We start from the raw sequence: 27,739 nt of genomic DNA on the forward strand, positions 1-27,739 counted from the left end.
ACTGAGCACTATACTAGCTATACTGGGCACTATACTAGCTGCACTGAGCACTATACTAGCTATACTGGGCACTATACTAGCTGCACTGAGCACTATACTAGCTATACTGGGCACTATACTAGCTGCACTGAGCACTATACTAGCTATACTGGGCACTATACTAGCTGCACTGAGCACTATACTAGCTATACTGGGCACTATACTAGCTATACTGGGCACTATACTAGCTATACTGGGCACTATACTAGCTGCACTGAGCACTATACTAGCTATACTGGGCACTATACTAGCTATACTGGGCACTATACTAGCTATACTGGGCACTATACTAGCTGCACTGAGCACTATACTAGCTATACTGGGCACTATACTAGCTGCAGTGAGCACTATACTAGCTGCACTGAGCACTATACTAGCTGCACTGAGCACTATACTAGCTACACTGAGTACTATACTAGCTATACTGGGCACTATACTAGCTACACTGAGCACTATACTAGCTATACTGGGCACTATACTAGCTACACTGAGCACTATACTAGCTATACTGGGCACTATACTAGCTGCACTGAGCACTATACTAGCTATACTGGACACTATACTAGCTACACTGAGCACTATACTAGCTACACTGGACACTATACTAGCTGCACTGAGCACTATACTAGCTATACTGGACACTATACTAGCTACACTGGCCACTATACTAGCTACACTGGACACTATACTAGCTACACTGAGCACTATACTAGCTATACTGGGCACTATACTAGCTATACTGGGGCACTATGCCAGCTATACTGGGTACTATACTAGCTATACTGGGCACTATACTAGCCATACTGGGCACTATACTAGCCATACTGGGCACTATACTACCCATACTGGGCACTATACTAGTTATATTGGGGTAACTATACTAGCCATACTGGGGCAACTATGCTAGCTATGCCGCCGCAACCCCCTCCCCTCCCCCCTGTAACCTGCTGCGCACAACACGGTCCACTAGGACGCGCAACTCCAACCCCCCCCCCCGGCGGAAAAAAACTTGGTCAGAAAGTGGTCCCCTGGCTGGAAAAGGTTGGGGACCCCTGCCTTAGAGCCTTCACGTTCCTCTCTGTGCCCCCTTGTTCCACTGTCGCCCCTCTCCTCCCCGTTCCAGCGTCCGACTTTAACCATTTAAGGGCCACGCTAATTGGAATCTACGCCCTGCTTTGATGCTGATCTGGCTGGCAGGGTGTAGATTTCACTACACCGACGCTGCGCGTTCTCGCCGCTGTCTCCCCGCTGCAGCTCACTCGCTCTGCCGTCTCTATAACAGCACAGCCCTGTGAGCCGGTCAGGAGCCGATTTCATTGGTTCCTGGCCCTGTCTATCAACATAAGTAACTCCCATTGGCTTACATTGATAGACACGGTCAGGAGCCAATGAAAGCGGCTCCTGACCGGCTCACAGGAACTCTGCCGTCATAGAGACAGCAGATTTGGTGGTCCAGGTTCCTGACATGCCGCGATTCATCGGTATTCCTTGGCGTTCCGTTGTTTCTGGTACCAGCAATCTCTGGTTCTTAAGGGGGCAGAGACTGCTGGTTAGGTAACCTTCAAGTCCTTGGAAGTGCTCGTGTCTCCAGACATGTGCAGGACGGAGCCACTCGTCATTAGACATACTTGGAGACTCGACTACTTCTAAAGAGACCCGAAGACACAGCCAGCGGGAGATGTGAGCCTGGGCCCGGTGGTGGAACGAGGGGACGCAGAGAGGACCAGGATGGCTCTAAGGAACTCAGAGCCTTCCCTCCTCTTAGGCGAGTATCTACCTACTTTGTTTTAAAAAGTTACAATTGTCCTTTAACCCCCCTGGCGGTAGGCTTCCTTCCTGATTTTAGGGTCTAAAAGCGATACAATTTTTTCATATGCTTTTGGACCATAAAACCAAGGGAAAAAAATCATCCCACGAGAGAGCCTGGAGCAGTCCCTGCACTTACTCACCTTCCTGGGATCCAGTGCTGCAGTTCTCCCTCCGTCTTCCGGGTGGTGCTGTAACCCTATAGAGAGATTGCTGGCTGTTGTCATGATGACAGTCAGCGATCTCACTAGGGGGAAACAGAGCCTCGGAGGACAGGAGGAGGAATGGCTGCCAGCGTCTGGATCGGCCAGGAGGTGAGCGAGAACGCCCACTGCGCGCTTTATTCTGCATGGACCTTCCGGTGGCTACCACGAGTGTAAAGCCTCATTCACATCAGGGCCGTTTCTGTGCGCTTTTCACAGCGCACTGCCCTGTGCGTTCAGCAAGGTATTGATTTTCCCATGTCATTAAATGTTGCTGGTTCACATCTATGCGCTGCTCTGAGCGTTACAAAAACGTAGTGTTGCATCAATTCTGTGCGCTTAGCTGTCAAGCGCACATCAATGCAAGTGAATGGGTGCGCTTTTTAAGAGCATAGAAGCGCGTACAAGCGTATAGAAGCGCATGCGTTTTTTTACCCCTATTTGGAAAAAAAATACATTTACGTAGAAAAACAAAGCTTTATTGACAACTGCTACTGCTTCATTAAGCAAAACGTGCCTTAACCTCCTTATCAATAACCCCGTACTACACACGGGGTAGCCGTCGCAGATGATCACATGGCCCAAGGACTTTTTTTTTGTAATGGTGCAGTACGCTTTAGCTAGCGATTCGCTAAGCGTATGCACAAAGTTGCTCCGGTCCCCCGCGATCGCCCGCAATAGCTTCCAGTATACGTACCCCCCAGCGTTCCCACGCCGGAGCAGCTGCCCAATCGGCTCCAGGCCTCGCGATGACGGCGATCGGGATTGCGGATGATGTCATGAAGTCATCTCCGATCGTCGCCATAGCAACACCGGAAGCCGATCGGGAAACTGCGCTTTTCGTGGGATCGTGGCGAGGTACATATAGCCGACGGCGATTGGCGGGCACGGGGGGGACCGGAGCAACTTTGGACATACGCTTAGCTAGCGAAATGCTAGCTAAAGCGTTTGAAAAAAAATTTTTTGACAAAAAAACCTCCTGCCGGACGCAGCCTGAGAAACTGCGTACCGCCAAGGGGGTTAAAGAAGCGCAGTGCAACACACAGAAGAAGCACAACATGCGTTTTTTGCCACGTGCTTTCACACGTTTCTCAGCGCAGCAGATGTGAACGAGGCCTAACTCGGGGTTATCGCTCTGAGCTACTTTTTTCCGACCCGAGTGTAGCTCGTGGTTACCGCTAAGTAGGTTGAATCTGCAATCCAAAATCTCTAGAGGCTGAACTGAAAAAGTACGCTTAAAGGACAACTATCTTGGAAAATTGTAAAATTAAAAATACATACGTATAAATGTACATTTCACCCAGAGTAAAATGCAGTATAAATTCCGTTTTTCCTATGCTGCTATCATTTACAGAAGGCAGCAAATATGTGACAGATCCGTTAGGTTTTGGACTAGTCCATCACCTCAAAGGGGGTTCTCCGTTATTTCTATCTTAGCGCTTACTGAACTGCAGTTGCTCATTCCAATGCTACGTACACACATGCGACAACGATCGTTCGTTGAGAACGACGAACGAGCTTTTAATTGATGAAAGAACGACCTGAGTAAAGTTAGTTTTTAAATGTGTGTAACGATCTGATCGTTAGAACATACGTTACATCACATAAAGCAACTATTGCGCCTGCGCATAAAAATGAGAAGTTTCAGGGAGAAATAGTGAAATGCGCATGTCAAGCCTAATACGAACGATCGTTTCCAACGATGTACTACTTTTGCAAACGATCGTCGTTGGTTAAAATCCGCCGAGACAGAACTTTCTTTTGTAGCGATTTGGCTCGTTCGTCGTTTGCCTTAATAGTCGGTGGTTCATTTTTTTGTAACGATCGTCGTTGGTAAAGATCGGGGAACGATCGTTACAAACGACTATAGTCGCATGTGTGTACGCACCTCAACTGTCAAGACAGTGCGAGAAGAAAAGCTTGCTGAAATCTTTGTATAGATCCTTTCCAGGGATTGCATTTGTTTAGAATAAAGGAAATACTGAAACCTCCCCCCATGTGGAAATGGACTAGCCCAAAATCGATCAAATCTGTAAGCTTTTTACTACCTACTGCAAGTGACAGCAACATAGAAGAAAAGCAATTTATAGAGCATTGTACTTGGGGAGAAATGGACATATTATACGTATGTATTTTAAAGCGGTACAAAACCCTGACATAATATTCTATAAAAACATGTTTTCCTACTTTTTATATGCCATACGATTATCATATTTGCTTTTGTGCATAAGTATTATTATTCATTTAGATTAGAAATTACAAGTTTCCATAGTACAGTTTTTTTGCTCTGAGAGCGGACTTTGCATTTTATTCAGAATTGCTTTATTCATCTTCTAATGCAAGCAGAAATGCTTTCTGAATGTCTGTCTGTGTTCAGGAGAGTCTGCAGTGTCAGAGAAGTGTTTACTTAATTGTATCAAGTGAGGAATGTAAACACAAGATAACATTATCTCCAGTTCGGATGCGTCCAGCTTTCCCAGCAGGGAGCTTCTAAGTCCTGTGTTTAACCCTTTCAATGCTGTTCTAGTAAAAAAAAATGCTGTTTGTATATAATATGCTGTAAATAATCTATTAGAGCAAAGAAATTCTGGGTTTCATTCCGCTTTAAATTGTATGATATTTCGGGATAGTCACCCTTTAATACCGTATTGCGCATCACATGAGGGGTGGGGGAAGGCAGCTTGGGAGGGGGGGGGTAAGAGAAGACACTTACTTGTGCTTGTGTTTGTTCCGATGGCGTTGATGGTGGTGGGGACGGAGGAGGAGGAGTAGAGGGGCAAGTGTCCGTTCTCGCAGCCCACGCCCTTGTCCTGCCAGTTGGAGGAGCTGACGCAGATCCCGGAGTCGCGAGAGTTCGGCCAGCCGTTCAGCTTGTCGTCCGAGTTCTGCCTTTGGTGGTAGTAATGCATCTGGCCGTAGTCCAGCGAGTCGGAGCGGCAGCGGCCCTGGGTGCTGCTGAAGTTGCCCGACGTGCGGTCCTCCAGGTGGTTGAGCCACATGGCCAGCGCGCTGCGGTCGTCCAGCGACGTGGCCGGGTGGATCAGGGCGTAGGACAGCAGCTGCCGACTCTCCTCGATGTGCTGGTTGTGTTCTATGGAGTGGGCCAGCAGCTTGGGCAGCAGCTTCATGTACTCCACCTTGGCTTCCATGTTCCCCGGCTTCAGCAGAGGCAGGTGGGTGAGCAGCTGGGAGATCACCGTGTCCTTGGATTCCTGCTGCCATTGGTTAATGATTGCTGAAACAGAGAACACCAAAAATGTCTGAGTTACCAGGGAACAGGAGGAAAGAGCGCAAAGCAAATCGGAATAAGAGATGGTATATTAGATGTTCATAATTACACTTCACATGCAGTTAAAATCTGACAGAACTGACAGATTTAGAACTAGTCCATCTCCTCATGGGGGATTCTCAGGGTTTTCTTTGTTTTCAAACGCATTTCCTGAACAGCATTTGCCAAAACAGTGTGCAAGCGAGTAGGGAGGCTGCCTGGTATCTTACTATTTTGGCAGTTAAACTGCCGTTCAGGAAATGTTGAAAACAAAGAAAACCGAGAATCCCCCATGAGGAGATGGAGTGGCCCAAAACCTGTCGGTTCTGTCAGATTAGAACTGCCTACTTTTTTCGCGATAGTGGTCCTTTAAAGAGGAACTCCACTGAAAATAATGTAATAAAAAAGTGCTTAATTTTTACAATAATTATGTAATAAAGGATTTAGTCAGTGTTTGCCCATTGTAAAATCTTTCCTCTCCCTGATTTACATTCTGACATTTATCACATAGTGACATTTTTACTGCTGGAAGGTGATGTCACTGGAAGGAGATGCTGCTTGCTTTTTTTTTTTTGCAGTTGGAAACAGCTGTTATTTCCCACAATGCAACAAGGCTCCCACAGTGTGATGTCAGAACCATGGTCCGGACATCACAATGTGGGAGGGGTTTCACCACAATATCAGTCATACAGCACCCCCTGATGGTCTGTTTGTGAAAAGGAAAAGATTTCTCATGGGAAAGGGGGTATCAGCTACTAATTGGGATGACGTTCAATTCTTGGTCATGGTTTCTTTTTAAGTGTTGTAACCCCTTTAAACAGGAACTGTAGCGACAGAGTAGAATGCAGCAAATTATTCAGGATACCCCCTTTTTTACATGAAACATGCTGGTTTCAACATCAGAAACACTTCCTATATCTATATATTGCTGTATATTGATAAGTATTCCCGCCCTCTTACTGACTCTTAGCCTAGGGCAGTGATAGGCAAACCTGGCTCTCCAGCTGTTAAGGAGCTACAAGTCCCACAATACATTGCGGGAGTCTGACGCCACAGTCATGATTCATAAAGGCAAATGCACTGTGGGACTTGTAGTTCCTTAACAGCTGGAAAGCCAAGTTTGCAAATCACTGGCTGGCCTAGGCTGTTTATTTTGCAGAATTCTTACCCCCTCCCCCCCAGCATTCTGGGAGAGCAGGTATTATTTTGACTGGAGTTAGAACTAACAAATGAACATTCCTCAGAGATCTCCTGCCAGTGATACATTTCAGAAAGTAAATCTGAAAGGAAACATTTTATTCATTGTTATTTTGACCACAGTTCCTCTTCAACAATAAACCAGCTATAAAAATGTGGTAATTCTACAGAAGCCACCGCACGCCACTAAATCGCGAACGTCTTCGGCGAGGCAACAGTCTGGATCAGGAGGTAAAAAGACAAAACCGTGCGGATTCCATCACAACAGAAGCTCTCGGAGGTAAATATTGACGTATAAGAAAGCACAACATGCTAAGCGCACCCCCGCAATGATAGCGGCCGCGAACGCTCGGGCGCACAGATGGAAATGCAATCAATAAGCACTGGCGGAACACACAGGCAATCTGGAATGTGGCGGGTTCCAGCAATCCTGCAGAACAAAAGCAAAGGGGGGATTTTTATGCATAAAAGAAGAAGGAGAAAGCTGTGTGAAATAACTCCCTTTCTGGCACTGGTAAAGATCACTTGCAAAAATTAAGCACCTCATTCCCCAGAGGATCTTCCCACCCCTAGATTACATCACGGCTACTGCAATGTCCTCTATACAGGCCTCCCAAACAAGGACCTGCTCCGCCTGCAGCTAGTACAGAACGCCGCTGCCAGATTGCTACCAAACCAGCCTCGCCGCTGCCACATTACACCGATCCTTCGCTCACTGCACTGGCTACCAGTAGAATGGAGAATACTATTCAAGATTGGACTGTTGATATGCAACTGCCTACTGCCTCCTTCAGCCTGCATATCACTCTCAACTCGGGTTCACTTTAAAATAAAAAAAAGTTTTTTTTAAAGGGAACCCAAGGAGAGAAAGTGATATGAAGGCTGCCATATGTATTTCCTTTTAGAAAATACCAGTTGCCTGGCAGGACTGCATCTTCTGGCGTCAGTGGTGTCTAAGTCACAACCCTGAAACAGGCATGCAGCTAATCCTGTCAGACAAGTCAGAGCATCTGATCTGCTGCATGCTTGTTCAGGGTCTATGGGGAAAAGTATAGGAGACACAGGATAAGGAGGGCTGCCAGGCAACTGGCATGGTTTAAAGGATACCCGAAGTGACATGTGACATGATGAGATAGACGTGGGTATGTACAGTGCCTAGCACACAAATAACTAGGCTGTGTTCCTTTTTTTCTTTCTCTGCCTAAAAGAGTTAAATATCAGGCATGTAAGTGGCTGACTCACTCCTGACTCAGACAGGAAGCAACTATAAAACACTTTCCTAGCAGAAAATGGCTTGAGAGCAGGAAAGAGATACAAAGGGCCAATAGTTCATAGATTTTAGCTCTGGCATACTTCATTGAATGTGTCATTGAGCAAAAACAATAAAACAGTTAAAACATAAAAAGTAGATTTAAACATAAAATAAAACTGTGGAATATCTTAAAAAGTCATTTTTAGGAGAAGGAAGATAGATACAATTGTTTACTTCATTAGTTTATTGTCGCCTCGGGTGTCCTTTAAATGACAATTGTAGCGATTGATATGTGGAGGCTGCCCTGTTTTATTTCATTTTTAACAATACCAGTTGCCTGGCTCTCCTGCGGATCCCCTGCCTCTAATACTTTTAGCCATAGCCCCTGAACAAGCATGCAGCAGATCAGGTGTTTCTGACATCATTGTCAGATCTGACAAGATTAGCTGCATGCTTGTTTCTGGTGTGATACAGACACTACTGCCGCCAAATAGATCAGCAGGACAGCCAGGCAACTGGTATTGTTTAAAAGGAAATAAATATGGTAGCCCCCATATCCTTCTCAGCCCAGTTTGCAGGTTCACATACAATCCTAAGACCAAGAAGATAGAAAAGCTATTATGTTGTTGTTCTCCTTTCCTCATTGAGAAGCATGACATGCGGCCGTGTGACCTGCGTCCCGATATCTCCAGCACATAACTGCGCTCAGTTTAGCAAAAAAATACAAAAATAAAAACTGTGCCGGAACAGACTGCAGCAGCAGCAGGGGCCTTTAAATTAGATTCATCAGTTTAATTTGGCCGCCACCGGTCCGGAGAGGCTGAAGAGAGGAGTCATTCAGCAGCGGCATGAGGCGTGTGACCTGCCAACGCAAACCCAGCGAGGGGAGGAAATAAGGAGCGCACATTCCAGCCACTGCGCTGCTTTTCTGGTAAGGGCAGGATGGAAAAAACAGCCACAGACGACAACAAAAACAAGGAAAAGCAGACAAAACTGGGGGACATTACAGGAAAACCTCGGTGAGTCACCCGTGAACAAGGACGGCCTCACGTCTCGCCTGCTTAACCCCTCAGCAGCCGATTTATTTAGTGGTTTGCAAGTGTTCCTGGCCAATGTATTTTAGCATTTTTTTTTTTATTTCTTCTTTGATACATTTCCCTACTTCTAATTAGCACTACTGTAATGTGTATTTATGTCCGCTTGTCGCTAGGGGGCAGTGTGAGCTAATAACAGTGGACTTCTGCTTTTAGTTTCTATATTTTCTGCTAGTAGAGAGAGATCAAAGCATTCCAAGAATTTACAGCATGAGATCTACCGACTGAGGGCAAAAGCAGGGCACTTATCTCAAACCAGATAACTCGATTGACGCTACTAATGGCTTATAAAGGGGAACTGAAGTAAGAGGTATACGGAGGCTGCCATATTTATGTCCTTTTAATCAATACCAGTTGCCTGGCAGCCCTGCTGGTCTATTTCTCTGCAGTAGTATCTGAATAACACCAGAAACAAGCATGCAGCTAGTCTTGTCAGACCTGACTTTAAAGTCTGAAACACCTGATCTGCTGCATGCTTGTTCAGGGGCTATGGCTAATAGTATTAAAGGCAGTGGATCAGCAGGACTGCCAGGCAACTGGTATTGCTTAAAAGGAAATAAATATGGCAGCCTCCATATACCTCTATCTTCAGTTCCCCTTTAATAAGAGACGGCCACGATTACATGGCACTTTGGAAGACCGTGGAGGTTCTGTGACAAGCCTAGATAGGCAGTTGAGTGTCAGTTTTCTGAACTAGCAATCAAAGAGGCCCTGTAGTGGCATATAGTAGAATGCAGCAAATTATTTGTGATACCCACTTAAATGTTCATTATCTTGGTTTCAGCATCAGTAACACTTCCTATATCTATATACTGAGGTATATTGGTGTGTAGCACTGCCCCTAGGGCCCCCCGGCTGATTAGCTATGCAGAATTCTCCCTCCCCCAGAACAGTCTGGGAGACCGCGCATATTTTAAACTGGCTTCAGAACACTCAGTAAGGTCTTGTTCACACTAAGGGCGCTTTTGGCTTTTTAAGAGCCAGCAATTTTCAAAATCGCCCTAAAAGCGCTTGTGCAATGATTCCCTATGAGAGAGTTCACATCCGAGCGGTGCGTTTCCGATCCACTCAGCAAAGCGCTGCCTGGAACCTTTTTTTGGGTCCATCAGAGGAGCTCACACTCTAATCCCTACCATAGTCATATGTCTATGTATGTATCGTGTAGTGTATGGATCGTAGTCTAGGGCCAATTAACTTATCTGTACATTTTGGGGATGTGGGAAGAAACCGGAGTGCTCAGAGGAAACCCATGCAGTTTCGGGCAGAACATGGGGATGCACTGCAAGGCGAGAGTGCTAACCACTAGGCCACCGCGCTGATACTTGTGGTAAAATCTACACAGCCACATTTTATACATACCTACAATGTCTAAGCTCCATCCTGTCACTCAGCACTGCGGCTGGACGAGAGACGCTATGTCAGAAATGGCAAATCCTCAGCTCAGGAATGGAGAGCTTCTGTCACCTCAGATCTGATTAATGGTAACAACTATGCCACTGAATTCCACCTTCCCCCCCCACCAGACCCATCGAACCCCCCAAATGCCCCCCACCCAATGATCAGATGCCAGACCCATCGAATCCTCCCCCCCCCCGATCAGACACCTCTGCAGCCACCTATTCACCAGCAGCTCTGTAAGAAGATGAGCCAGGTTGGCTGCAGCGCCTGTTATAGTAAGCGCATGATACGGGGCAAACCAAAAATATCCCCTCCGCAGGACGGCGTCCAAAGACAAGGAGGAGGAATGTGGCGTCCTCACTATGCCCGACATGCCATGCTCTCCACACACTGCAGGGACAGGAGGGCTCATCTGTACCCTCGCCCCACCTGCAATTATACTTTATGGCCCCAAACCCACAACATTAAAGAGGCCCTGTGGTGACAGTAAAATGCAATCCTGGTTTCAGCATCAGAGACACTTTCTAGACCTAGAAATATTCCTGTATATTGGTGTGTAGCCCCGCCTCCCATTGATGCTTAGCCTAGGCTTTTTAGCTATGTGGAAGACTCCTCCCAGAACATTCTGGGAGACAAGGCATTATTTTAACTGGCATTAGAACTCTCAGTAAGCAAACATTCCGGAGAGATGCACCTGACGGCACTGAAGATGTCACCTGTGATCATTTTCGGAATGTAAATCTGATGAGAGGAAACATTTTACAATCAGCGAACGCTGACTAAATTATTTTAGTAATTTTATTAATAGTCTTATTCTACTACAGTTTTTTTTTTTTTAAATGGCCCCAAACCAACTATAAAAACGTTAACATCAGAACCGTAGTCTCTAATGGCCCATTTCCACTAACATGCATTGCGAATTTAAAAATGCATGCGTTTTTTTTGCACGTTTGTCACGCGAAAATCGATTTTAAAGGATACCCCAACTGAAATGTGACATGATGAGATAGACATGTGTATGTACAGTGCCCAGCACACAAATAACCAGGCTGTGTTCCTTTTTTTCCTTCTCTGCCTGAAAGAGTTAAATATCAGGTATGTAAGTGGCTGACTCAGTCCTGACTCAGACAGGAAGTGACTACAGTGTGACCATCACTGATAAGAAATTCCCCTTTTTTACCTCTTTCTTGCTTTCAGAAGCCATTTTCTGCTAGGAAAGTGTTTTATAGTTGGAATTTCTTATCAGTGAGGGTCCCACTGTAGTCACTTCCTGTCTGAGTCAGGACTGAGTCAGCCACTTGCATACCTGATATTTAACTCTTTCAGGCAGAAAAATAAAAAAAGGAACACAGCATAGTTATCTGTGTGCTAGGCACTGTACATACACATGTCTATCTCATCATGTCACATTTCAGTTGGGGTATCCTTTAAAACTGCCTAGCAACATCACCTGCCCATCAAGTGCATGCAATGGGCGAGTGGGCCTGTGCATGCGCTACTAGCAGCTCGGAGCCCAATGGAATGCATTTAACCCCCTTGGCGTTCTGATTCTTTCCGGATTTTAGGGTCTAAAAGCTGAGCAATTGTTTTGCACCCTTTCAGACCCTAAAACCTGGAAAAAAATCATGCTGCCAGGGCGATCTGCACAGCCCAGCAATATCTCCCCTCCATGACTCCAGAGCTGCAGTTATGACTCTATCCTCCAGGTGGCGCTGCAAATCTAAAGTGAAATTGCCGGCTGTCGTCGCGATCTCACCAGGAGGAAGCAGAGCCTCGGAGGAGAGGAAGAAGAATGGCGGCCTACATCGGGATCCCCCGGGAGGAATGTAATAACGCCTGCTGCGCACATTACTCTGCATAGACCTCCAGCGGCTACCCCGAGCAGAGGTCGGGATTACCGCTCTTAGCTCCAGTTTTCCGCACCAACCCTAGCTCGGGGTTACCGCCAAGGAGGTCAAGTCATTGCGCGATGCAGGAATTTTACATTTGTTGCGGCTAACGCAAATATGACTGGGAAGTTAGGAATCCCAGTGATGTACTTCCTGTACAGCAGGAAGTATGTCACTGTGCGCCGGTGAATGGCGTGCCATTGGTGTGCAGGGGAGGGGCCTGTTGGCGCACTCTGCCGCAGGATCATAGGAATGGATTTTTTCGGGGCATTTCGGCGCACTGGGTGCGGCGCAACACACTGCTCCCCACAGGTATAAAACTGGAATTAGAAACACCGTGGCATTGCTGTCTTTCTATTCAAAAACAAAGTCATAAAAGTGGGGGGAAAAAAAATCTTTTTCCATCAATCCTTGCAATACACAGTGTTGAACTGAAAGCACTGAGTTCCTCTCAGCAAAAGTAGAACTGATTGCTTACGTAACTTTTTCCACTTCGACAGAATCAGCGGAAAAAGAAAAACAAAAAAACTACTGAGCGAAAGTTTAAATGATGCTAATTTTTTTTCGTTTTTAGCTCTCCAGAGAGCTGCGAGCCCCGGCCTCGCCTATGTCACGGCGTAAGAATGCGCTGGCATACCACAGGCAGCGGCGAAGCCTTCCGCACAGCCGCGCAGCATCCCCAATGACGCTGGTCAACCGCATTCTTTTAATTTTAGATCACAATTCCACTTATAAACGAGGGACGGCGGAAACAGAGGAGGTCGCGGCTCTGGAATGGGCCGTGTCAAGTGCAGCAGCGATTGTTGATGTTACACATATTTCTGCTGGTGTGGCCCTCTGACAATGGGGAGGAGGGGGGAGGAGTCACCTAATTACTACAAGATGCTATTGCGATGAGGTTTCCCCCAAACATAGGCAAAGCAGCGCCGGATCTGACCCGCCCAACGTTAATAAAGTATACCTCCAGACTAAACATCTACTCAGCAGCACTGAAAAGGCTTGGTGATTCTTTAACGGTTTCACAGCATCAGAACTTTGTTTTTATTACCCAAGTCTCATTATTAGCTGTACAGATGCTAAGCTCCGCCCCATCAAAGAAAACTGCCTGGGCATTTTCCCCCTGATGCTGTGCAAAGCATGATGGGATTTCCTATGATGTTTTTCTCGTTGCCTACTAACTGGGAGGGGTGATCAGCACACAGGACAGTTGGAACTGTGTCTCATGCTCCTTGTCACCTCCTTACAACAACAAAAATGGCTGCCCCCAAGAAATCACAAACATTTTCCTGTTCTTTTAAAGCAGGGTGGGTAAGAGATTATATTACCTATCTATTTTAATTAACTTAGCTAATTTAACTTAATGACAGTATGTTTGTTTACACTGAAGTTCTTCTTTTAAGGCTGCTTACACCAAGACGTTACAGGCGCACGTTAGTGCGCCTGTAACGCTCCCCCAACGCACAGCAATGTAACACAAGTGGGCTGTTCACACAGCCCACGTTGCGTTACATGTAACGCTGCACGTTCTCCGCAAAGTGCAGCATGCTACGGCGTTGGAGCGGCTATAGCCGCGTTAGACTGTTTGCACATGCGCAGTGGGGGGCGGAGAGGAGGCGGGGAGAGCCAGCTACAGTAGCCACGCACATGGCTACTTAATATTCACTGCACTTGCGGGCGCTGATTGGCCGGCGGGACCACGTGATGCGGAGTGTCTCGCTCCGCATCACGTGGTCCCGCTGGCCAATCAGCGCCACTCTGGGAGACATTATAGGAATCGAGCCGCCTAACGCGGCTCACTCTACCGTCGGCTCTTGCAGCACCATACGTTGTGTTAGGTGCACGTTATGCGACCTTAACATGGCACTTAATGCAACGTCTTGTTGTGCAAGTAGCCTAAAGGGCAACTCTGTCTCTACAAAGTTTCTGGCCGACTAATTTCAGTACACCTGACGCCAGAGGGAGGATGCCATATTTATTTAGAAACACAAGGTGAAATTACATTGATGAAATAAACAGTTGTATTTATCCTCCTCCTACTCCTACTCCTAAAAATGACTTTTTAGATCTCCCAGTTTTATTTTATTTTTAAATCTACTTTTCTAAGTTTTAACTGTCTCACTGTCTCTGCTCAATAACACATGCACTGAAGTATGCCAAAGCTAAAATCTATGAACGGTTGACCCTTATCTATCCACTGCTCTCAGAAGCCATTTTCTGCCAGAAAAGTGTTTTATGGCTGTAATTCCTTCTCCGTAAGGTTTATGCTATAGTCCGACCTGGTCCTGACTAGGTCAGAAACTGTCACTTGCATACCTGATTTTGTTCAACTCTTTCAGGCAGAGAAAAAGAAAAAAAAGGAACACAGCCTAGTTATTTATGTGCTTGGTACTGTACATACACATGTCTATCTCATCATGTCACCAATACCAGTTGCCTGGCAAACCTGCTGACCTCTTTGGCTGCAGTAGACTGAATCACAAACCTGAAACAAGCATGCAGCTAATGCAGTCGGATTTCAATCAGAGACCTTTAGGCTTTGTTCATGATATAGATTGCAACCGCTTTAGTGCACAATTTTTTCAAGCGATTCCCAGCGTTTTCTGCAGGGCAGTGGAGTTGAAGTTGAGGAGTCGGGAGTAATTTTGGGCACCTGGAGTCGGATTTAGAAGTTTCATTAACTGAGGAGTCGGATGATTTTTGTACAAAATCCACAGCGATTGAGAGTTTCACCTCCGGACGTCGGTCAGGAAATGAACTCTTTGACCCGGAAATGAATAAATACAATGTATTTATTCTTAGAAGCGCTGGGGAAATCACTATACAATGCGCCTTTTCAAGCGTTTTGCGATTTCCCTATACCTTCCATTGAGGCAAATTGCCTTTTGCTTTTGAGAACGGCACACAATTAAAGCGCTCATATGTGGACACTCTCATAGGGAATAATTGCACATGCGCTTTTAGAGAGGTTTTCAAAGACGCCAGCGCTTAAAAAAAAATCCGCAAACGCTCATAGTGCGAACCAGCCCTTAGGGCCCATTCACATTGTGGAGCATTCTGTGCCATTTCCGCCGCAATTTGAATCGCTAGAGCTATGAAAAGCAATTGTGTAATATATAGCATATGGCTGGATAGTGTAATGGTTAAGGGCTCTGCCTCTGACATGGGAGACCTGGGTTCGAATCTCGGCTCTGCCTGTTCAGTAAGCCAGTAATTCAGTAAGGAGTTCATTGGGCAAGACTCCCTAACACTGCTACTGCCTACTGAGTGCGCTCTAGTGGGTGCCTCGCAAGCGCTTTGAGTCCGACAGGAGAAAGGCGCTATACAAATACTGCCATTATTATTATATCAGTGTGATCGCAGTCATTGGAAATGCAGTGCATGCAGCGCTTTTCCGAGATTTTGGACCGATTGTGGTTCAGATGTTTAAAAAAAAAAAAATGACAATTGCATTTGCTCAAAAATTGCATTCTTATTCAGTTCAAAAAACAACAACAACAAAAAAAAAAAAAATCGCCCTGCACAACGCGAGTGATTTTGCTAGTGTTTTGCGATCCCCAGTGTGAATGCGTCCTTCCTCAAATCGCTTTTTCACCAAAGTTTACTCCTAGGAGATCATTTCACACCTTATCAGTAAAATGCATTTGAGACCCCAGCAAGCAAGAAAATACTCCGAATAATTTTGGCAGTACTTTGCCACCCACTTTTGGGAACTTTTTCAAATGTAGAGTGCTGAAAAGGTATTTTAAAGAGAACCTGTAACAAAAAAAAAGTTCCCCTGGGATGTACTCACCTTGGTAGGTGGAAGCCTCTGGGTCCCAATGAGGCTTCCCCCTCCCCTGTAGATGCAGGCAGTCCAGCGCTGGCTCCCCCGAAGTCTTCGGTAATCCTCCCTCGACAAGCCTGATAAATTTACCTTCCCTGGCTCCAGCAGGGGGCGCTGTTGCAGCTCTCCTGACGGAGGTAGGCGGAAATAGCCGGTCTCTGTCAGGTCTGCTCTACTACGCAGGCACAGGAGTCTTGCACCTGAGCAGTAGAGCGGCCTACAGTGATCGCCTATTTCCACCTATCTCCGAGCGGAGAGCCGATACTGCGCCTGCGCTGGAACCGGAAAGGTAAATATTTACATCCCCGCTGTTCGGGGAGCTTTATCACCGCCACCGTGGGACACAGGAGGACGGGGGAAGCCTTGATAGGATCCGGAGGCTTCCCCCACCCGAGGCGAGTGACCCCCAGGGGAGGTTTTTTTTGTTACAGGTTTTCTTTAAACAGAAGGTGAAAAATTATCTCATAGGAGAAAACAAAAGTAAGAAAACTGAACTGAATAAGGGTCAGAGCACCTGATCTGTATGCTTGTTCAGAGTCCTGGCTAAAAGTATTAGGGCCCCTTGTACACATAACTCGCCACAGTGTTCTCCCCAGGCTATTTTAGCCGGGCGCTCCACCCAGCTAGTTTTGGTGAGCACCCGGCTGTCATCGGCTCACCTCCTCCTAGGCTGTAAGCAGAGTTGTGCAGAGAAGCGCCGGTCCTGCATTCTGTCAACTCGCCCGACCCGGCTACTTTTTCATGCCACCCGGCTGGAAAAAAATTCTGGGGAGAACACTGGCGCCACGTCGCTGTATTCTCCTCCACAGTGGGCACTGATCTCAAGAAGACAGGCCACGGTATCCGCGACGTGTTAGACTAAGGAGTCGGAGCCCTTTTGGGTACCTGGAGTTGGAGTAGGAGTCGTGGTTTTATAAGCTGAGGAGTCGGAGTTAGAGTCGGAAGATTTTTGTACCGCCTCCACAGCCCTGAGCGCAACGCACGACTATGGGATTCAATGGCACCACAAACAATCTTTATAGATTGTAGCAGTGCGGCGTGCATGCGAGCGAAATCCAGAGACAAACTTCCTGTGAGAAAGTTGTCAGCGCAGTCTGCCCGCAATGGTGCCCCAATCAACTCCTCCCCCCCCATCCATCCCCCCCACACACACACAAATCCGCCAATTACAGTGCTGCCTTTCCCACTATACACAATAAATATTGGGCTGACCAATTTCCTGTTTGGCATTAGATTGTCAGCTCATCTGAGAGACGGTTTGTGATAAGAATTACTCAATGCATTATGTAAACCGCTGCCGAAAAAAAAAGGTTGTCTCTGTAAAAACGCATAATAGGTTTTGCCTGTACTTGTTATTAAAGTACAGAGGCTGCTGAAGAATATTTGGAATCCGCGACGCGACAATCTCCCCGTGAAGATCAGCGCTTCCTCCTGGAAATACCAGATCTATATCTGGACTCTTCTTCGGAGCATCCTTATTGCTAAGCAACCATATTCCCTGTCAGGCTCCGCGGATGCAGCATTGCCATAGTAACCGAATGCTTCTTGCACGGAGATGGATGGGGGTCCCTCCTGAGCAGGGATCATGGGGGGGGGGGCTAACACGATGCCTCCCAAAGCCAATGCGTCAAAAACTAAGACTGCAAACCGTTTATGTTTAATCTGCGGCAGATGAATGAACATGACAGATGTGTTTACGTTCTGCAGAAAAGAAGGACGACTCCGAGATGGGCGCGATCCGCCACTTCACTCGCGCATTCCTTTACCAGTCAGAAATAATGCCCAAAAGTCCTCATTGCAGCCAATCGGGACACTCTGAACAATTTCCCAAACCTTGCCTCTGCAAATCGCTTTTTCAGTCACACACACACACCAATCAGTTCTGCGTGTATTTGGGCTTTTGGGATTTTTTTTATTATGGCAGATTTCCTTTCAATAGGACACGTTCATAGATTATGCATCTCTCTGAACCCCCCCCCCCCCCAAAACTGCAACAGAAACCGTAAGACCTGCTCTTACATGAACTGATAATACACTGAAATGAATGAACTGAGATCATATCTGCCTAATCGGGGCCACTGTACACACGCTAGATCAGACGCAGATAGGCAAAGAACATTTATCTCGTGCCTTTTCCCTGGCGGACTCAAAGCATCAGAGCTGCGGCCACTAGGGGGCGCCCAGTAGCATGGCCGTAAGGTGGATACAAAAATCATCCAACTCAGTTTATGAAACCAAGTACCCAAAATTGCTCCGACTCCACAGTCCTGCTCAGTAGGCAGTAGCAGTGCTAGGGAGTCTTGCCCAAGGTCTCCTCACCGAATAGGTGCTGGCTTACTGAACAGGAGGAACCGAGATTCTAAACCAGTTTGCCTGTGTCAGAGGCAGAGCCCTTAACTAGTACACTATCCAGATCAGGGGTGTCAAACTCAATAAAGGGGCCAAAAACCAGGGCTGTGGAGTCAGTCGAGGAGTCAGAGCAACTTTGGGTACCTGGAGTCGGAGGTTTCATAAACTGAGGAGTCTGAGTCGGATGATTTTTGTACAAAAAATTCACAGCCCTGGTAAGTATTAGACTAAGGAGTCAGAGTTGAGGAGTTGGAGCCATTTTGGTTACCCAGAGTCAGAGGTTTCATAAACGTCGGAGTTGGAAGATTTTTGTACCGACTCCACAGCCCTACTAAAAACATAGTCTAAGTATGGCAGTTGAATGTAGCAACCAACGCTGTGGAGTCGGTACAAAAATCATCACTCAGTTTATGAAACCAGCGACTCCTACTCCATAGTGTATTTCTTACCAAGGCTACGGATTTGGTACAAAAATCATCCGATTCCTCAGTTTATTGAAACCCCGACTCTGAATCCAGGTACCCAAAATTGCTCCGACTCAGACTCTGCAGCCCTGGTAGCAACCGCCATTCACTAAGTGCAACTGAAAATAAAGAACACCCCAAGAACCTCCCCATGAGGAGATGGGCTAGTTGGTTCCGTCAGATTTCTACTACCTACTGCAAGCGACAGCAACACAGGAGAAAAGTAATTTATGGTTCATTTGACTCTGGAAGAAACGTACTTATTTGTAGGTATTTTACGATTTTTTGCGATTGTGGGCCTTTAAAAGGCAGTGGATCTGCACAACATCTAAGAGATCTTTTCGGGTGGGTTTTCTGCTCACTCGCTCAGCAATGGCAGCCTCCACATTTCTCTCACTGCAAACTTCCTTTAAACGTCTTTCTAGAAGCTCGTCCCAGAAATCTGCAGCCTCCACAATGCGGAGCGACGACAGCTGCAGTTTAATTTTACCCCAGCAGAGCGAGATGCCACTTACACTTGTAAATTATAATCTGCACCGGAAGCCAGAATATTTACAGCCGCTCCAGGGGAATATCTTTATATATACATCATCTAATCAACGCGTGCTTCAATAAGACAACCTGATTTCTAGGTCTGATCTGCAACAATTTATGTGACCGGAGGCAGCCAGGCCTACCTGTCACCTAACAGGACACATGTCACAGCCCCGCCTTAAAGCGACAGCATATAAGCAACAGCATAATAACCTTTAAAGAAAAGCGCATTTCTTTGTTACAGCTGATACCAATCCTGAAATAAATCTGCAGTGTGTCTGCTTCCTGCTCTCATGGAAGCAGACATATTGTTAGCATCCTGTGTTTACAAATTAGCTGCTCTGCCGAGGCAACAGAGATTCCTGAGCTGACATCTGAGAGATCAAATTACAGTTGTGATTAGTCACGGATGAGGGGGCATTAGAAAGGCTAAACTCTCTAAATACATACAGGGTGCATTCCTCTACGTTTTCCTTCTGTCTTCTGCAAGAGTTCAGGTTCACTTTAAAAGGAACCCGAGGTGTGGGACCTATGGAAGCTGCCATATTAATTTCCTGTTGAACAATACCAGTTGCCTGTCATTCCTGCTGATCTCTTTGGCTGCAGTAGTGCCTGAATCACACAACTGCAACAAGCATGCAGCTAATCCTGTCACACTTAAGTCAGCCATCTGATCTGCCTGCTTGTTCAGGGGCTATGGCTAAAAGTATTAGAGGCAGAGGATCAGCCAGGCAATCTGCATTATTTAAAAGGAAAAAAACATGTCAGCCCCCATATCCTTCTCACCTCAGGTTCACTTTAAAGTGAACATGAAGAAATTAAAGTAACAAAATGTCTAACTTGGAAGCAGGAAGGCCACTCCCACTGTGTACGAGCGTATCAGTACCAGGCATGTGCGAATAAGATAGGAACTTGTTCTGTAGAAAGTAGATCATGCACCTTTTTTCCTTCCATGGGGTTGATTCAGTAAACCGTGATATGGCAAATAGCTCACCTTATCAAAGATAGCACACCTAATCAAAGATAGCACATCTTATCAAAGATAGCACACCTTATCAAAGATAGCACACCTTATCAAAGATAGCACACCTTATCAAAGATAGCACACCTTATCAAAGATAGCACACCTTATCAAAGATAGCACACCTTATCAAAGATAGCACATCTTATCAAAGATAGCACATCTTATCAAAGATAGCACATCTTATCAAAGATAGCACATCTTATCAAAGATAGCACACCTTATCAAAGATAGCACACCTTATCAAAGATAGCACATCTTATCAAAGATAGCACACCGTATCAAAGATAGCACACCTTATCAAAGATAGCACATCTTATCAAAGATAGCACACCTTATCAAAGATAGCACACCTTATCAAAGATAGCACATCTTATCAAAGATAGCACACCTTATCAAAGATAGCACACCATATCAAAGATAGCACACCTTATCAAAGATAGCACACCGTATCAAAGATAGCACACCTCATCAAAGATATCACACCTTATCAAAGATATCACACCTTATCAAAGATACCACACCTTATCAAACATACAACACCTTATCAGAGTAGCATAGCGAGCGCTACAAACCCGCAGGGGCTCAGGGCAGGACAAGTGCCATTGCCAATTAGCAGGCATGAGTTTGTAGCGCTCGCTGTGCCATCTTTGATAAGGTGTGATATCTTTGATAAGGTGTGCTATCTTTGATAAGGTGTGCTATCTGTCAAATCACGGTTTAGCGAATCGAGCCCCATGCGCAAGCTGCTGTGTTCTCTATTGGGGATGTGCAGACCACACTTGCCCAGTACGGAGGCGCGCGTATGCAGCCGGAAGCACCGCGCGGAGGTTAATCGAGGAGGACTGGGAGCATTTCAGCAGGGAACACACCAGCTGGAATTGTGCGCATTTTGTCACGGGCAGCAATACGCGCACATACACACTGGTTATCGAAGTCAGCGGTCTCGCCCGGGAAATGTCATCATTACTGTTCATTCGCACTTTTCAGCGCATTTTTAAATTGCACAGCTTGCCACTCTTTTTTTTTTTTTACTGCACGACACGCACATTCGCAATTAGAATTATTTTGCTGCATACAAACAAATTGTGGAGCGAATGCAAAAGATCACGGGCGGAAAACGCGATCGCCAACTAGAACGCGCTGCGATGGAGACACGGGAATCATGAGAAAAAAACGCCCCTGCAGGGATGTTCCCCTTCCTGAAAGCCTTTGCTCTACTGACAGAAGTATCTAATATTTTAATTAATAAAGTAAAGCTTTGCATTAAAGAGGAACTGTAGTGAAAACCGCATAATGAATAAAATTGTTTTTTACAATATTAAAATTTATAGATTATTTACATTCTGAAATTCATCACTGGTAGTGAAATGAAATCTTTAGTCCTGTCGGGTGATCTGTATGGAATGTTTGTTACTGAGAGTTCTATGCACAGAGGGAGATACTGCTTGCAGTTGGAAAAAGCTGTCATTTCCCACAATGCAATGAGGTTCACAGAGAGGAAACTGTCAGGACCATGGTCATGACATCACTGTGTGTGTGTGTGTGTGTGTGTGTGTGTGTGTGTGTGTGTGTGTGTGTGTGTGTGTGTGTGTGTGTACGTGCGTGTACGTGTGTGTGTGTGTGTGTGTACGTGTGTGTGTACGTGTGTGTGTGTGTGTGTGTGTACGTGCGTGTACGTGCGTGTACGTGTGTGTACGTGCGTGTGTGTGTGTGCGTGTGTGTGTACGTGCGTGTGTGTGTGTGTGTGTGTGTGTGTGTGTGTGTGCGTGTGTGTGCGTGTGTGTGTGTGCGTGTGTGTGCGTGTGTGTGTGCGTGTGTGTGTGTGTGTGTACGTGTGTGTGTGTGTACGTGTGTGTGTGCGTGTGCGTGTGTACGTGTGTGTGTGTGTGTGTGTACGTGTGTGTGTGTGTGTACGTGTGTGTGTGTACGTGTGTGTGTGTGTACGTGTGTGTGTGTACGTGTGTGTGTACCACAATATCAGCCATACAGCCCCCCCTGATGAACTATTAGAGAAAAAGTAAGGATTTCTCGTGAGAAAGGGCGCGGGGGGGGGGGGTGGATCAGCTACTGATTTGGATGAAGTTCAGTCTTAAGTTCCTCTTTAAATGTTACTGCACACAGAGGCATCCCAACCCAAATAGGGCATTTTCATTTCCTTTCCTTGAAAAAATAGTTTTATCACTTCCCCCAAAAATATACATTCACTTTATGTTTTCCAGCGCTCGCACCATGTAAACAATAGTGAACTTCCAGTAACCTCTGTACTACACAAAAGTTCAAAGCGAGATCAAACGCAAGCCGGGACTAAAAACAACAGTGAGTGGAACAGGAAGTGGTTCTGGCAGATCGCAGACTGAGAGCGCTGAATGTCCAACTACAAACAGGACAAGCAGAACAATCTGCCAGGAAAGCCCAGCTATTACTCAATGCAGCCAGTACAGAGACTCATCTGACAGCAACAATAAAGTCATATCTGAGACCCCAGATTCAGGACGCCTTATCCTATACACTAAACGGAGCATGGAATTATGCACGGATACGCTGTGGCCAGTTCACAGCTAAACTAACCCGTTCACAAGCAGCAACTGCTCATTCAACAGCCAACCTGCCAGGAATCCTATATACTACCTGCTAGTTGTAAATATTCATGAACACAGAAGCACCTGTGGGTGGCGGTTTTGTGCGGTGGGTGTGGCGTGTACACAGAGGCGTACCTATGGGTGGGCAAGGGGGCACACATGTCCCCGGGTGCAGCACTATGAGGGCGCCTAGCACAGGCGCTACACCCCCACCTATAGGAGGGCTGGTGCACACCAGAGCAGTTCGTTTTTTTCCACAAACGCAAACTCCCGGGCTGCAGCATTTTTTAGATTTCTGAGGCGTTTCTGCCTCAATGTTACAGTATTGGAAAGTGGAAAACTGTTCTGAAAAACACCAGATCAGAGCGGTTTTCCAGGCGTTTTTGTTACAGAAGCTGTTCAGTAACAGCTTTACTGTAACAATGTATGAAATCTGCTACACAAAACCGCTCCAAAAAACCAGGGCTGTGGATTCGGAGTCGGAGCCATTTTGGGTACCCGGAGTCGGAGTTGGAGTCTTGGTTTCATAAACGGAGTCAGAAGATTTTTGTACTGACTCCACAGCCCTGCAAAAAACGCTAAGCGTGTTTAGAAAACCTCTCTAAACATACCTAGAATCGCTCTGAAAATCTGCTTCAAAAACCTGTAGCGTTATGAGGATCTGCTAGAGGTTTTTGGTGTGCACTGGGCCTAAGAGGCGGCCGGCTGCCCAAAGTGCCCCTGCTTCTCTCCTTCCCTCTGCAGAGGAGTGCTGAAGCATTAACAGCAGCAGGAAAAGTGGGGAACATCTGGCTATCTAAAGTGGGGAACATTTGGCTATCTAAAGGGGGGCACATCTGACTAAATGGGGAAAAGGGCGGCACTGACTATAAGGGGTACATCTGACTAAATTGGGGGGACATTTGGCTATTTAAAGGGGGGCACCTCAGGCTATCTGAATGGGGAGAGGGGCACATTTAACTATCTAAATGGGGTTAAGGGGGGCACATACATATACATTTGACTCCACCCATGACCCCAACAACATTCTGATGCGTGGCCACACCCATTTTGCCCAGGGGAGGCCCAAAAATGTCCCTGGGGGCTGAAAACCCTAGCTACGCCTCTGTGTGTACGCGCAGCTAAGTCTGTGCACCTGAGGGCGGCGGCATAGTGTGGGCGGCGGCATAGTGTGGGCGGCAGCTTAGTGATTATTTTGGAGAATTGGAGATTTCCTGGCAAAGTGACGCGACATGTCCACGTTACCCCAGCAGCCACGTAGGACCGCGTGTATGTGGACGGAGCTCGGAGCCCGTGGCGGACACCGACAGGTACAGCATTCACGCACGGGGCACATTTTACATAGGGGGGACGGCGTCACAAGGCCGACTTCCGAAATAGTTAATGCTGAATTTGATTGTGAATCTTCAATCAGAGGCAGATCTGTCTCTTGGTCTCTCTCACTGGGAGGGGGCGGAGTTACACACCAACATACAGCAATATATAGATAGGAAGGACAATTACCATTTTTTTTTCAGACCCCATGGTGGAGGGCTGAAGGCTCTTGCTAAAGCCGCAAACCCCCCCCAGAAAAAAAATGCAATTAAAGGACAATAAGATTGGCAGCACTTTACACAAAATGCAATTTAAGATTTTGGTGAAGTTGCATGGCGTACACGGTGCGCCAAAAACCATGGGGGTTCCGTTGCAAGTAGAGCGGCGCGCGTAGCGCGAAAAATGGGTGTGGCCATGGACCAGAATGTAGGTGTGGCCACGGGTGGAGACAAATTTACATGAACTTAGCAATGTGGGACATTAGATTAGGACAGTGGTGGCGAACCATTTGGAGGCCGAGTGCCCAAACTGCAACCCAAAAGTCACTTATCTATCGCAAAGTGGCAACAGCAATTTAAACTACATACAAACTTTTCAACTCATACATGAACATTATGGAAAATCCAAGGTTTAATGCTATTGTCTCATATGATGATGATTCAGCTTTTTCCATAGTCTCGCAGTTCGCAATCATGTGACCCCCAACAAGACAAATGCAGCAATCATGAGTTAGAGAGTGACAGGTGTCCCCCAGTAAGAGAGTGACAGGTGCCCCCCAGTAAGAGAGTGACAGGTGCCCCCCAGTAAGAGAGTGACAGGTGCCAGCCAGTGAGAGTGACAGGTGCCCCCCAGTAAGAGTGACAGGTGTCCCCCAGTAAGAGAGTGACAGGTGCCAGCCAGTGAGAGTGACAGGTGCCCCCCAGTAAGAGTGACAGGTGCCCCCCAGTAAGAGTGACAGGTGTTCCCCCATAGCCTCGCCCGTTACCTCTCTCCTGTGTCCCCGCTGCCTCACAGCTCACTAGCTCAGACCTCTCAGATCGCGGCGACTGAAACAAGCAGAGCGCGCGCATAACACCCGCGCGGCAGACTGTCACTTCCGCATGTGACGTACTCCGTGCGGGTGTTATGCGCGCGCTCTGCTTGTTTCAGTCGCCGCGATCTGAGAGGTCTGAGCTAGTGAGCTGTGAGGCAGCGGGGACACAGGAGAGGCCACACAAGAGGGAGCAGGCATGGCGCCCATAGCGCACGCCATGCCTGCATCCCGGGGAGAGGAGCGGGCCGCAACAGATGGCCTGGCGGGCCGGATGCGGCCCGCCAGTTGGACAGCGCGGATCTACTGCATTCTGCTCTATTATTATATAGTAATTATATAGAGCAAACATCTTCCGCAGCGCTGTACAGAGTATATATAGTCTTGTCACTAACTGTCCCTCAGAGGAGCTCACAATCTAGTCCCTACCATAGTCATATGTCTAGTGTAGTGTATGTATCGTAGTCTAGGGCCAATTTAGGGGGAAGCCAATTAACTTATCTGTAAGTTTTTGGGATGTGGGAGGAAACCGGAGTACCCGAAGGAACCTCACACAGACACGGGGAGAACATACAAACTTCCTGCAGATAGTGACCTGGCTGGGCTTCAAACCGGTTACCCAGACGAGTGTGCTAACCACTACGCCACCGTACTACTCATATTATTATTATTGATTTATATAGACAAGACAAATAATATTTATATTGTGCTTTTCTCTTGGGGGACTCAAAGCCACCAAGACGCACTCTATAGGCAGGAGCAGTGTTAGGGAGACTTGCCTAAGGTCTCCTACTGAATCGGCACTGGCTTACTGAACAAATGAAGAGAAAGATCCGCACCACCTTCAGAAAAGCTTAGTCTGTTTTATAGGAAAAAGACATACAAATTTAAAAAGAACTTTACGGCAGGACAGTCCACTGTTTCGGGCTCCTGCCCATCTTCATGCTGCCTAGTTCTGAAGTAACATACAAAAACACCAACATATGTACAGAGAAACAACCAATCACTGAGTATATACTAATTAGAGGACCTGATGGGAAACAGCCTATTTACATATCTAGTCACACCTCCAACTCCCCCAAGTGCGACTCCACACTCAAAATTACTGGCTTACTGAACAGGCAGAGCTGAGATTCGAACCCTGGTCTCCTGTGTCAGAGGCAGCGCCCTTAACCATTACACCATCCAGCCACTACTACAGTATAGCGGCAGCATCTTCCGTGGCACTGATGGCGCTGTGGCAGATGCTCTATGTCACTACAGGGCCTCTTTAACATGACTCCAGCTTTCCTATGCACAGGGCTCCCAGCTCACTAAAAGAACTTTCTCCCTCCTCAAAGAGGAAAGGAAAAAAAAGGGATGAATTTCTGCTGAACTCGAATCGTAAAAAGCTGCTCAGTGTTCAGGTTCCTCCCATGGAAAGAAAATCAGCTATTCCCAGCGATGAGAGCTCACTGGCAGCCGGAGAAATTATTCCAAAGGGAAACCGGAGCTGTGAGAGCGGGAGGCGAACTGAGGAGCGGAGAGCTATGTGAGCGGGAGCTGCACTGAGGAGCAGGAGCTGCACTGAGGAGCGGAGAGCTGTGTGAGCGGGAGCTGCACTGAGGAGCGGAGAGCTGTGTGAGCGGGAGCTGCACTGAGGAGCGGAGAGCTGTGTGAGCGGGAGCTGCACTGAGGAGCGGAGAGCTATGTGAGCGGGAGCTGCACTGAGGAGCGGAGAGCTATGTGAGCGGGAGCTGCACGGAGGAGTGGAGAGCTATGCGAGCGGGAGCTGCACTGAGGAGCGGAGAGCTATGCGAGCGGGAGCTGCACTGAGGAGCGGAGAGCTATGTGAGCGGGAGCTGCACTGAGGAGCGGAGAGCTATGTGAGCGGGAGCTGCACTGAGGAGCGGAGAGCTGTGTGAGCGGGAGCTGCACTGAGGAACGGAGAGCTGTGTGAGCGGGAGCTGCACTGAGGAGCGGAGAGCTATGTGAGCGAGAGCTGCACTGAGGAGCGGAGAGCTATGTGAGCGGGAGCTGCACTGAGGAGCGGAGAGCTATGTGAGCGGGAGCTGCACTGAGGAGCGGGGAGCTATGTGAGCGGGAGCTGCACTGAGGAGCGGAGAGCTATGTGAGCGAGAGCTGCACTGAGGAGCGGAGAGCTATGTGAGCGAGAGCTGCACTGAGGAGCGGAGAGCTATGGGAGCGGGAGCTGCACTGAGGAGCGGAGAGCTATGGGAGCGGGAGCTGCACTGAGGAGCGGAGAGCTATGCGAGCGGGAGCTGCACTGAGGAGCGGAGAGCTATGCGAGCGGGAGCTGCACTGAGGAGCGGAGAGCTATGTGAGCGAGAGCTGCACTGAGGAGCGGAGAGCTATGTGAGCGAGAGCTGCACTGAGGAGCGGGGAGCTATGGGAGCGGGAGCTGCACTGAGGAGCGGAGAGCTATGCGAGCGGGAGCTGCACTGAGGAGCGGAGAGCTATGCGAGCGGGAGCTGCA

General features: G+C 47.3%; 1 protein-coding gene across 4 annotated transcripts in view; it reads right to left on the reverse strand.

The window, feature by feature from the left end:
- SAMD4A (sterile alpha motif domain containing 4A) overlaps positions 1-27,739 on the reverse strand; it is a 158,568-nt gene that overhangs the window by 59,621 nt on the left and 71,208 nt on the right. For all 4 annotated transcript variants that reach the window (XM_068252381.1, XM_068252383.1, XM_068252382.1 and 1 more), the window contains exon 3: positions 4,762-5,283. In XM_068252381.1, coding sequence (XP_068108482.1) covers positions 4,762-5,283 — 522 coding nt within the window. The remainder of the gene's footprint in view (positions 1-4,761; positions 5,284-27,739) is intronic.

Source organism: Hyperolius riggenbachi, chromosome 9, assembly GCF_040937935.1.
Source record: "Hyperolius riggenbachi isolate aHypRig1 chromosome 9, aHypRig1.pri, whole genome shotgun sequence".
Taxonomy (NCBI): Eukaryota; Metazoa; Chordata; class Amphibia; order Anura; family Hyperoliidae; genus Hyperolius; species Hyperolius riggenbachi.